This window comes from Mobula birostris, chromosome 5, assembly GCF_030028105.1.
Source record: "Mobula birostris isolate sMobBir1 chromosome 5, sMobBir1.hap1, whole genome shotgun sequence".
Taxonomy (NCBI): Eukaryota; Metazoa; Chordata; class Chondrichthyes; order Myliobatiformes; family Myliobatidae; genus Mobula; species Mobula birostris.
Window position 1 is genome coordinate 64,512,896 of NC_092374.1, and position 11,483 is coordinate 64,524,378.

General features: G+C 40.5%; 1 protein-coding gene across 2 annotated transcripts in view; it reads left to right on the forward strand.

Annotated features, from left to right (window-relative positions):
• Nucleotides 1-5,436, forward strand: part of hsdl2 (hydroxysteroid dehydrogenase like 2) — a 150,251-nt gene extending 144,815 nt beyond the window's left edge. Inside the window, exons 10-11 of one of the 2 annotated variants that reach the window (XR_011886013.1) lie at nt 40-255; nt 2,313-2,393. Coding sequence is in view for 1 of the 2 variants with exons in the window: in XM_072258177.1 (XP_072114278.1) it covers nt 2,313-2,441; nt 4,845-4,957 (242 nt within the window). In the remaining variant the exon portion in view is untranslated. Of the gene's footprint in view, nt 1-39; nt 256-2,312; nt 2,442-4,844 lie in introns of those variants that run through there. The other variant, XM_072258177.1, reaches the window with a different exon arrangement.
• The last annotated feature ends 6,047 nt before the right edge of the window (nt 5,437-11,483 follow it).

Here is an 11,483-nt window from a genome sequence, read left to right on the forward strand (position 1 = left end):
GCATCTTTATAGTTATTTATGTTTTATTTGAAACCACAGGTATTACAGTAAAGTAAGAATGACAGAAATTGATTTGGACTGTGGGATAGGAGCAGACATATGTGACAGGAAGGAACGACTGATCTATCAAACCTGTCCCTTGTCACAATAGCGTGGAATAAATATCATGACTAAAGATCTCGTCCATCTTCTACAACCTCATTGTCTCCTGGTCAAGGCTGATAAAGAATGAAATCAGGCTGCACAAAGTGAAAGGTACTCTGGGGGAATTTCCTCTCTGACCACCTCAGGTATTTGAAACTGGTGCAGGAATTCACAACAGTCAAGCTGAAAAGACACTTCTTTTTTACAATTTTCCATTTTCTTAATGGTAATTTCTCCAATCTAATCAATTAATGTCCATCATCATATTTTCATTTGTGTTTTTTTTGTCCAATCCTAGCCTATTTCCTAAGACAAATTGGGTATCTAATTTTAACTTGAACAAATGAATTTTGCTGACCATTTGTACATAGAAGGTCAATTGTATATAGATAGATGTTCTAATTGTTGCTTTGTGTTTTTCCATGAATTTAACTTGGTGTGTAGTCTTACAGGCCAATGTTAGTAATTGGCATGATTTAATTTAATCAACAAAAACAAATAAAAATTGAAAATACAATACTATAAAACATTTCACAGTGTTTAAAGTTAATAAGGGTTAAATGAGATCATTAGTTATCTTCTACCCCTTTGGAATGTGATGAAGTCATCACCTGAGAAGTGACAGGAATGCTGATTGATGGGGCAACCACCAAATGAACTACTCCTTCATCGTGCAGGGAAAGGTGTCTAACTCCCTTCATGTGTCATGGAGTATCTCAAGTGTAGATTTTCAATTTTCATCTTATTACAGCTATGAGTTTCGCTCATGTATCCATTTGGTCTGTGTATTCAATTTACTGAAGATGTCTATCCTTCTGCTTTTATAATACCAAACCTCTAGTTTTATTTAACTGTCTAAATTCTGAAAATATGGAGAAAAATACATGACAGAAGAGGAATGTATTTGGACCACAGCTACATTACTATCTTTTTGAAAGCACAAACAACAGGAATTCTGCAGATGCTGGAAATTCATGCAACACACATAAAAGTTGCTGGTGAACGCAGCAGGCCAGGCAGCATCTCTAGGAAGAGATGCAGTCGACGTTTCAGGCTGAGACCCTTCGTCAAGACTAACTGAAGGAAGTTCAGTTACGAAGGGTCTCGGTCTGAAACGTCGACTGCACCTCTTCCTAGAGATGCTGCCTGGCCTGCTGCGTTCACCAGCAATTTTGTGTGTGTTGCTATCTTTTTGAAAGAGCTGATTAGTTTCACCAGCCATGCATTATCTCTTTTGTCCTGCCCTTTGTCATCCCCCATAGGCATTTTCATTTGAAGTACTTATCCAATTCATTTCAAAGTTTCCTTTGAAACTTTATCATTTTCAGTCAGCTCATTCCAGAACATTATAACTCACTGAACTCTCTTATTACTGCAAATATCTAGGACAATTTTCAGAGTTATCCAAAAACAATGTGGTAACCTCATCTTAAGTTAATTCAAGGTTGTACCTTGTTCTTCTTTGATTTTATTACCAATAACATGATACACCTGCTCATTTGATTCACAATAACGTTACAACATGGAGCCATAAAGGTCTCCCTGAATTACTAATTCAATATCAGAATATAAGGATGGGAGTAAGCCACTTGACCTCTTGAGCCCACCCTGTTGTTCCTTCGGGTCATGACTAAACTACATCAAGCGTTGTCCCCTCCTTTGTATCAGCTTCTGATACCCCTCAGTTCCCTGATCTTCAAAAATATTAATCTATTTCATCTTTAACTGTCTCATTGATTTAATCTTCACAATTCCCATTTAGAGAATTTCAGAAATTCTCCACCCCAAGCAAGAAGTTCCCATCACTGCTAAATGACCACCTCCTAATCTTGTAGCTATGTCCACTTGTTTAAGGTTCTCCCATCGAGGGAGAAGTCTTCACATCTGCTCTGCCTTCTATGGAAACACATTGGCATTAACACTGCCGCACCACTTTAGGAGCTTGTATGCTTCATTAAGATCACTCTCATTCTCAAATTCTAAATGTTACAGATCTAATTTCTTTAGCTTCTTATCCCTGAAATTCACCTAGTGAATCTCTTTTAAACTACCTGGAACACAATTATATCAGTATTTCTGTACATTTTTGTCTTGTTTTACCTTGCATGGAACACTTCATATTTCCGTTGTTTGCCTTTTAATTAGATCTTCGTCCTTTGCTTGAGCAGGTGATCATCCAGGAACCTGGTACATTGATCTGAAAAATGAAAGTGGCTGCACTGGCAAAGGAAGCTTCCCAGGAAAAGTGGATGTACAGATGAGTATGAGCAGTGAGGACTTTGTAAAAATGTTTTCAGGTGAGCCTTTATATAAAGGGCTGTCATAAAAACAGTTCATGGGCAGTGTATGACTCATGACCTGCCTAGGGACTGTATCCCGTCGTAACATGCCTAACAATTACTGCTTGAACTTAGATGGCATATCATATTTAATTCAATAAAACAAAGGTACTTACAGGGGAGTTATTGAACAAAATCATGACGCTTTACAATGCCAGTGACCCAGGTTCAATTTGCACCGCTGTCTGTAAGGAGTTTGTACATTCTCCCCGTGACCATGTATGTTTCTTCTGGGTGCCCGAGTTTCCTCCCACATTCCAAAGACTTATGGGTCAGTAGGTTTCTTTGGACGATGCAGGTTCATTGGGATGGAAAGGCCTGTTACCATGCTTTATCTCTAAATATTAAGAAAAATTGATATTGAGCTGTATGGGAGATAATATGATAGATCTCCAAAAGTTTGATGAAAGATTTGGAAACTAAGAATAATCTTAAAAGTGGTGGGATGGAGGTGGGAAGAATGGGTTGTAGAGTAAAGAGAAGGTGAGAGACAGATATGGAGAGGTTTTGAGGACACATTCCTGCTGAAGACAGGCCTGCCAATATCAAAGTAATGACTGTTGGATCGGAATCAAAGTTGCACAGAGATTGCAGAGGGATGTAGGATTGGAGGAGGACTTGTGCCTGACAAGACAGGTCTGCAGCTTGTTAATGCAGCATATGAATGGAAGGATCTGTTACATGATAAAGAAAACTTAAAATCTTTGCAGGTTGGTCTAATTCTCATTAGGTAGGTTATTCAGAAAGGGTATTGAGCAAGACCTATGATGATCTGTCAAGTTTAGTTTTGAAATGTTCATTTGATTTACCCCTGCCCCTCACCTTTGGGAAAAAAGATGCACAACAAAATAGCAAATGTTGCATACAAACATGATATAATAATTGTAGTTCAGCTTTTCCTGACTCTTCCTTCTTTGTTTCTAAGAATATGGATGAATATCCACCTTGTGCCCATCAAAAGACTTAACTTCTGATCTGCCTCTTTCAACATCTCAATTGCATTTGTTCTAATGATATCACTTCCTTTAGCTTGTCTTCTGATATTTCTTCCATCAATGAAGAGCAGCTCCACCATGGTGAATGGGGCCTTGACTGTCTCTAACCCAGTCTTCTGACTTCCCCCATCCTTTGCTTTCCATATTAGGTATGCCACATTTAACAGAGAATCCTTGTTTATTCCTAGCACCCCCAGCATGATATTGCCGCTGAAAAGATCTTACTCCTGCACTTTCACCATTCTCGAGGGACTATTATCTCCATGGCATACGAGCCTGCTGCTCAGTCATGCTTAATAATCTCTCAGCTTTCCATGGGAATCTTCACATAAAAAGTGTAAGAGACACCTTTTCCTTTCTCTTTAGCCTTTCAACCATCCAGAGACTGAAGTTCTCCTTAATGAAATAACGATTTCCTTACTTATTCTAATTATATTTGCTACTCATATTGTGGTCACCTCTTTATTCGGGAGCCCAAAAGTAAATTGGATAAACAGTTTGCAGAACATCTCCATTCAATACACATTTGTGCTACTGAGTTTACGGTCATATCTCAATTTAATTGCCTGACTGAGAATTCAAACTCTGATCAGACACAGCTGGAGACATAAATAATGGGAAAATAGGCTGATCTTCCCTTAGCAACACAACCAGCGGCACCACAGGTTGGGGAAGAACAGTGCCGGTGCCTCGGCCTGAAACAATGCAACTGTTTGAAAAGACACAAAAGGCAGTAGGTACTGGAATCTGGAATAAAAATATTAAACTGCTGGATGAACTCTAGACCAGGCAACATCAGTGGAAAATGAACAGTGGACATTTCAGGTGAAGATCAATCACCCATTTCAGAGGAGGGTCTTGATGCGGAAAACGACCATTTTGCTCCACAAATGCTGCCTAACCCGCTGAGTTCCATGCAGCAGTCTGTTTATTGTAAAGAAGCCAGGACTCAGATTACACACAATAAAAAGACCATATGTGTAGGACTCTTGTGTTTGGAAAAGACAACATTGAGTATGGTGCAATAGCAATCTTTTGAAAATGATGTGCTTTGATGGATGGATATTAAAATAATGTTTTCATATGTGGATAAGATTGAACATGGGATCATAAGTAGAATTATGCTGAAGAAAGTTCAGAAGGAACTTGTTTACTCACAGAATTTGAAAGTTACAGCCACATTGAAGCAAAGAGCTAAGAAAGAGACTGAGTAAACATATAACAAAACAGAAAGCAGGAAAATTTCTTGAAGATGGGAGGGAATACTAGCATCGGATTAGAACCTTTCCATGGGCTATGAATTTTGTGTAATGAATCAAATCTGTCTTTGTTCATTACTAAAGCATGATCTTTGTCCATCTTTCAGGTAAAATGAAACCAACCCTGGCATTCATGTCTGGCAAGCTGAAGATGAAAGGGGACATGACTCTTGCTATCAAACTGGAAAAGCTGTTGACCCAGCTCAAGTCCAAACTTTAATCTCTGATCAAAACAGCTGTCTTCACTTGCCAGTACACAATGTTGATTTATGACTTCGTGATTGAACATAACCACTTGACCAGCTAATTTAACTTTGCATACATTTGACACCAAACCTTTTGCCTTTAATTTGTATTTTTACAGTAAAATGGGGAAAATGGAATTCGTAAATGAATTTGTTCTTGTTACTGAAACAAACTCAATTGAGTATTTAATTAACTGTGTATAACTTGACCTTGTACCTGATTATTATGTATGTTGGCTGGAATGATAAGAGATTACACTGAGTTATTGTGGTTGTTTAAAGGGGGTGCATACTTTTGTTAATCTGGTCAGTAAATTTGAACTCATTGTTACTTTAGTAATTTGAGGAGGACCTCCAATGTATTTTTTTAATAAGCTCACTTTCCCCTCCATTTTATGAACAGTCATGAAAGTTACTGTAAATATTGATATAATATCAAATTATTTCCACATAATATTTGGTATTTATTTTCATTTCATTCCATAATTTTCAAAAATTATTTCCACAGGGTGAAAGCTCCATCTTCTCTGTAACTATATCTAATTTTGTTAATAAGAACATTAAAAATAGGAGTAGGAGTAGGCATCCAGCCCGTTGAGCTGGCTCCGCCATTCAATAAGATCATGGTTGATCTGACTATGGACTCATCTCCACCTACCCGCCTTTTCCTCATAACCTTTAATTCCCCTACTATGCAAAAATCTATCCAACCATGTCTTAAGTATATTTACTGAGGTAGCCTCCACTGCATCATTGGGCAGAGAATTCCATAGATATCACTCTTTAGGAAAAGCAGTTCCTCTTCACCTCTGTCCTAAATTTACTTCACTGAATCTTGAGGCTATGTCCTCTAGTTCAAGTTTCACCTACCAGTGGAAACAACTTTTCTGCCTCTTATCTATCCCTTTCATAATTTGATGTGTTTCTATAAGATCTCCTCTCATCCTTCTGAATTCCATTGAGTACAGTCCCAGGCAACTCAATCTGTTCTCAAGTCTAACCCCCTCATCTCTGGAATCAACCTCGTGAATTTCCTCTGCACCACCTCCAAGGCCAGTATATTCTTTCTCAAGTAAGGAGACCAGAACTGCACACACTACTCCAGTTGCAGCCTCACTAGTACCCTGTACAGTTGCAGCATAACCTCCCTGCTCTTAAATTCAATCCCTCTAGCAATGAAGGCCAATATTCCATTTGCCTTCTTGATAGCCTGCTGCACCTGCAAACCAACCTTTTGTGATTAAATATCAGATGAAGAAAGTCTTGAACAGTAATTACAAAATGGACAATCATGGACTGTACTATTTTTTATTTTAAATACAACAGCTCACATTGACAATTAGTGTAGTGTCTCCAAGGACTTAACCACCACAAAGCATGATGCCAACAAGCAGCCATAGTGATTTCAGATACAGTGAATGTGATCAGGCCAGTGATGGTGGTGACAATGCTGAATCTGATGCACCTCTTGCCCAACATTAACATTTTAGTACACAGGGACTGCCGGTCACTAACCAGGAGTGTAGCTACAGGCTACACTGCAGCCACCGTTTGTCAAACTCATACCATCTAACTGTAGAAACCAAATGTATGTGTGGGATTTTCCTTTTCTACCAATCAGCTACTCAGCAAATAAATTTGCTTAACCTACGGGAGATCTTGGCCCAAAATGTCGACTGTACCTCTTCCAATAGATGCTGCCTGGCCTGCTGCATTCCACCAGCATTTTGGGTGTGTTGCTTGAATTTCCAGCATCTGCAGACTTCCTCGTGTTTGGAATTTTTTTTGATGTTTTAGAAAAGAATTCCCAACTTGATAGAACTGAATAATACTGACTTAAGACCATAAGACATAAGAACAGAATTGGGCAGTTTGGCCCATTGAGTCTGCTCTGCCATTTCATCATCGCTAATCCATTTCCCTCTCAACCCCATTCTCCTGCCTTCTCTCCATAACCTTTTACACCCTGACTAATCAAGAACCTATCAACCTCTGTCTTAAATGCACACAGTGACCGGGCCTGCACAGCCACCTGTGGCAACGAATTCTCTGGCTCAAGAAATTCCTCCTCATCTCTGTTCTAAATGGACATAGCTCTAATTTGAGGCTGTGCCCACTGGTTCTAGACTCCCCCACCAAAAGAAACATCCTCTTCACAACCACTCTATTAAGGCCTTTCAACATTTAATAGGTTTCACTGAGATTCCCCCTCATTCTTCTAAATTCCAACAAGTATAGGCCTAGAACCTTCCATCGCTGCTCATATGATAACCCTTATAATCCTGGAATAATTCTTGTGAACCTCCTCTGAACCTTCTCCAATGTAAACACATCCTTTCTCAAATAAGGGATCCAAAACTGCTCTCAGTACTCCAAATGAGGCCTCACCAATGCCTTATACAGACTCATCCTTGCTTTTATGTTCTAGTTCTCTTGAAATGAATGCTAATATTGCATTCACCCTCATCACCACCGATTCAAAGTTCAAAATAAATTTATTATCAAAGTACATATATGTCACCATATACAACCTGACCTGAGATTCATTTTCTTTTGGGCATACTTAATAAATCTATAGAATTATAACCAGAACAATCAATGAAAGATCACCCAACTAGGTACTTCATCCAGTGCAGAAGACGACAAACTGTGCAAATACAAAAAGAAGAAATAATAATAATAAATAAGCAATAAATATTGAGAACATAAGATGAAGAGTCCTTGAAAGTGAGTCCATTGGTTGTGGGAACATTTCAATGATGTGGCAATTGAAGTTGTCTGCAGCCCACAGAACATCACTGAGGATCACTGGAGCCATCTTGGATTCAACCTGCAAGTTAACCTTCAGGGAATTCTGCTTGAGGACTCCCAAATCCCTTTGCACCTTGAATCTTTAGATTTCTCTCCCCTAACAAAGATTTTCCTTCTACCAAAGTACATGACCATACACTTCTGGACACTGTATTCCATCTGCCACCTCTTTGCCCATTCGACGAATCTGTCTAAGTCCTTCTGCAGCCTCCCTGCTTCCTCAATGCTACCTGCCCCTCCACCTATCCTTGTATTGTCCACAAGCTTGGTCACAAAGCCATTAATTTCATCATCTAAATTATTGACATACAATGTGAAAAGAAGAGGCCCCAACACAGACCCCTGAGGAACACCACTAGTCATCAGCAGCCAATCTGAAAAGGCTGCCTTTGTTCCCACGCTTTGCATTCCACCAATCAGTCCATGCTACTATCTTTCCTGTAATGTCCTGGGCTCTTGTTAAGCAACCTCATGTGTGACACCTTGTCAAAGGCCTTCTGAAAATCCAAGTACCACAACATCCATTGATTTTCTTTTGTCTATCCCGCTTGTTATTTCCTCAAAGAATTCCAACAGATTTGTCAGGCAAGATTTTCCCTTAAGAAAACCATGTTGACTTTAGCTTATTTTGTCATGTGCCCCCAAGTACCACCTACTTAACAATCGATTCCAACATCTTCCCAACTACTGAAGTCAGGCTAACTGGCCTATATTTTCCTTTTTTCTGCCTCCTTTCCTTCTTGAAGAGCAAAATGATATTTGCAACGTTCCTGTCCTTTGGAACCATGCCAGAATCTATTGATTCTTTAAAGATCATTACTAATGCCTCCACAGTCTCTAGCCACCTCTTTAAGAACCCTGGGTTGTAGTCCATCAGGTCTAGGTGACTGCTCTGCCTTAAGACTTTTAGCTTCTCAAGCACCATCTACCTAGTAATAGCAACTGTACCCATCTTTTGCCCCTTGACACTCTTGGACTTGCAACTTACTACTAGTATCTTGCACAGTGAAGACTGACGCAAAATACTTATTTAGTTTGTCATTTTCTTGTTTCTCTTTACTATCTCTTAGGCATCATTTTCCAGCGGTCCAATATCTACTCTCGCCTCTAATATATCTGAAAAAGCTTTTAGTACATTTTGATTTTATTGCCTAGCTTACCTTCATATTTCATCTTTTCCCCGCTTATGGCTTTGTAGTTGTGTTCTGTTTTTTTTTAAAGTTTCCAAATCCTTTAACTTCCCACTAATTTTTGCTCTGTTATATGCCTTCCCTTTGCTTTTATGTTGGGGTTTGCTTCCCTTGTCAGCCACCTTTGCGTCATCATGACTTTACAATACTTCCTTTTCTTTGAGATGTCTTTCCTGCGCCTTCCAAATTGCTCCCAGAGACTTCAGCCATTGCTGCTCTGCTGTCATCCCTGCTAGTGTCCCCTTCCAATCAACTTTGGCCATCTCCTCTCTCATACCCTTGTAATCCCCTTAACTGCACTGTATTACTGATACATCTGACTTTAGCTTCTCCCTCTTACTGTTTCCTAAGGGTTCCATTACATTAAGCTCCCTAATCATATCCAGTTCATTACACAACACCCAGTCCAGAAATGCTGATACCCTAGTGGGCTGAACCACAAGCTGCTCCAAAAAGCCATCTCAGAGGCATTCCACAAATTCTCTCTCTTGGGATGCAGCATCTATCTGCATATTGAAATGCCCCATTACCAAAGTAACATCGCCTTTTTGACATGCTTTTTCTATCTCCCACTGTAACTTGTAGATCACATCTACAAATAACTGCCACTGAAGTCTTTTTACCCTTGCAGTTTCTCAACTCTACCCACAAGGATGCCACATCTTCCGATCCTATGTCACCTCTTTCTAAAGATTTGATTTCATTTTTTACCAGCAGAGCCACTGCTCCTCCTGTTTACCTGCCTGTTTTATAATAGATTGTGTATCCTTGGATATTAAGTTTCTAACTACAATTGTCTTTCAGCCATGACTGCATGATACCCACAGCATCATACCTACCAGACTCTAACTGCACTACAAGATCATCTGCCTTATTTTGTTTACTGCATGCATTCAGAAATATCACATTCAATTCTGTACTTGTCAGCCTTTTCAATTTTGTCCCCCTTTTACAATGCAACCCATCCTACTGACTGCAATTTTACCCTAATATCTGCCTGTCCTTCCTCACAGTCTCACTATACACTACCTCTGCTTGTAAACCAACATCCCTATCCTCAGCCCTGTCACTCCAGTTCCCATCCCCTTACAAAATTAGTTTAAACCCTCCCCAATAGCTCTAGCAAACCTGCCTGCAACGATATTGGTCCCGCTCAGCTTCAAGTGTAGCCCTCAATAGCCACAGCTCTGCACACCACCCTTACACATCTTGAGAAGAAGGATGCTTTTGTGAGAATGCTGTTCTTGGACTACAGTTCAACATTCAACACCATAATTCCCTCCAGGCTCGACAAGAAGCTCAGAGACCTCGGCCCTCACCCTGCCTTGTGCAGATGGATCCTGGACTTCCTGTCAGATCACCAGCAGGTGGTCAGAGTGGGCTCCCTCACCTCAGCTCCTCTGATCCTCTACACAGGTGCCCCTCTGGACTGTGTCCTAAGCCCCCTCCTTTACTCCCTTGATACCTATGACTGTGTTGCCACCCACAGCTCCAATCTGCTCATGAAATTTGCTGATGATACTACATTGATTGGCCTAACAATTATACCAGTGCCTACGAAGAATAATGTGAGCTGCCTTCATGACTATCACCCAGTAGCACTCACTTCAACAGTGATGAAATGCTTTGAGAGGTTGGTCATGACTAGACTGAACTCCTGCCTCAGCAAGGACCTGGACCCATTGCAATTTGTCTATCGCCACAATAGGTCAACGGCAGACGCAATCCCAATGGCTCTCCACACAGCTTTAGACCACCTGGACAACACAAACACCTACGTCAGGATGCTGTAGCTCAGCATTTAATACCATCATTCCCACAATCCTGATTGAGAATTTGCAGAACCTGGGCCTCTGTACCTCCCTCTGCAAATGGATCCTCGACTTCCTAACTGGAAGACCACAATCTGTGCAGGTTGGTGATAACATATCCTCCTCGCTGACAATACTGGTGCACCTCAGGGGTGTGTGCTTAGCCCATTGCTCTACTCTCTATATACACATGACTGTGTGGCTAGGCTTAGCTCAAATACCATCTATGAATTTGCTGATGATACAACCATTGTTGGTAGAATCTCAGGTGGTGACGAGAGGGCGTACAGGAGTGAGATAAGCCAACTAGTGGAATGGTGCCGCGGCAACAACCTGGCACTTGTGGACTTCAGGAAGAGTAAGACGAAGGAACACATACCAATCCTCATAGAGGGATCAGAAGTGGAGAGAGTGAGCAGTTTCAAGTTCCTGGGTGTCAAGATCTCTTTGGATCTAACTTGGTCCCAACAATCGATGTTGTTATAAAGAACGCAAGACAGCGGCTATACTTCATTAGTTTAAAGAGATTTGGCATGTCAACAAATACACTCAAAAACTTCTGAGGAACTACCCTGGAGAGCATTTTGACAGGCTGCATCACTGTCTGGTATGGGGGGGGGCGGGGCTACTGCACAGGGCCGAAAGAAGCTGCAGAAGGTTGTAAATCTAGTTGGTTCCATCTTGGGTAC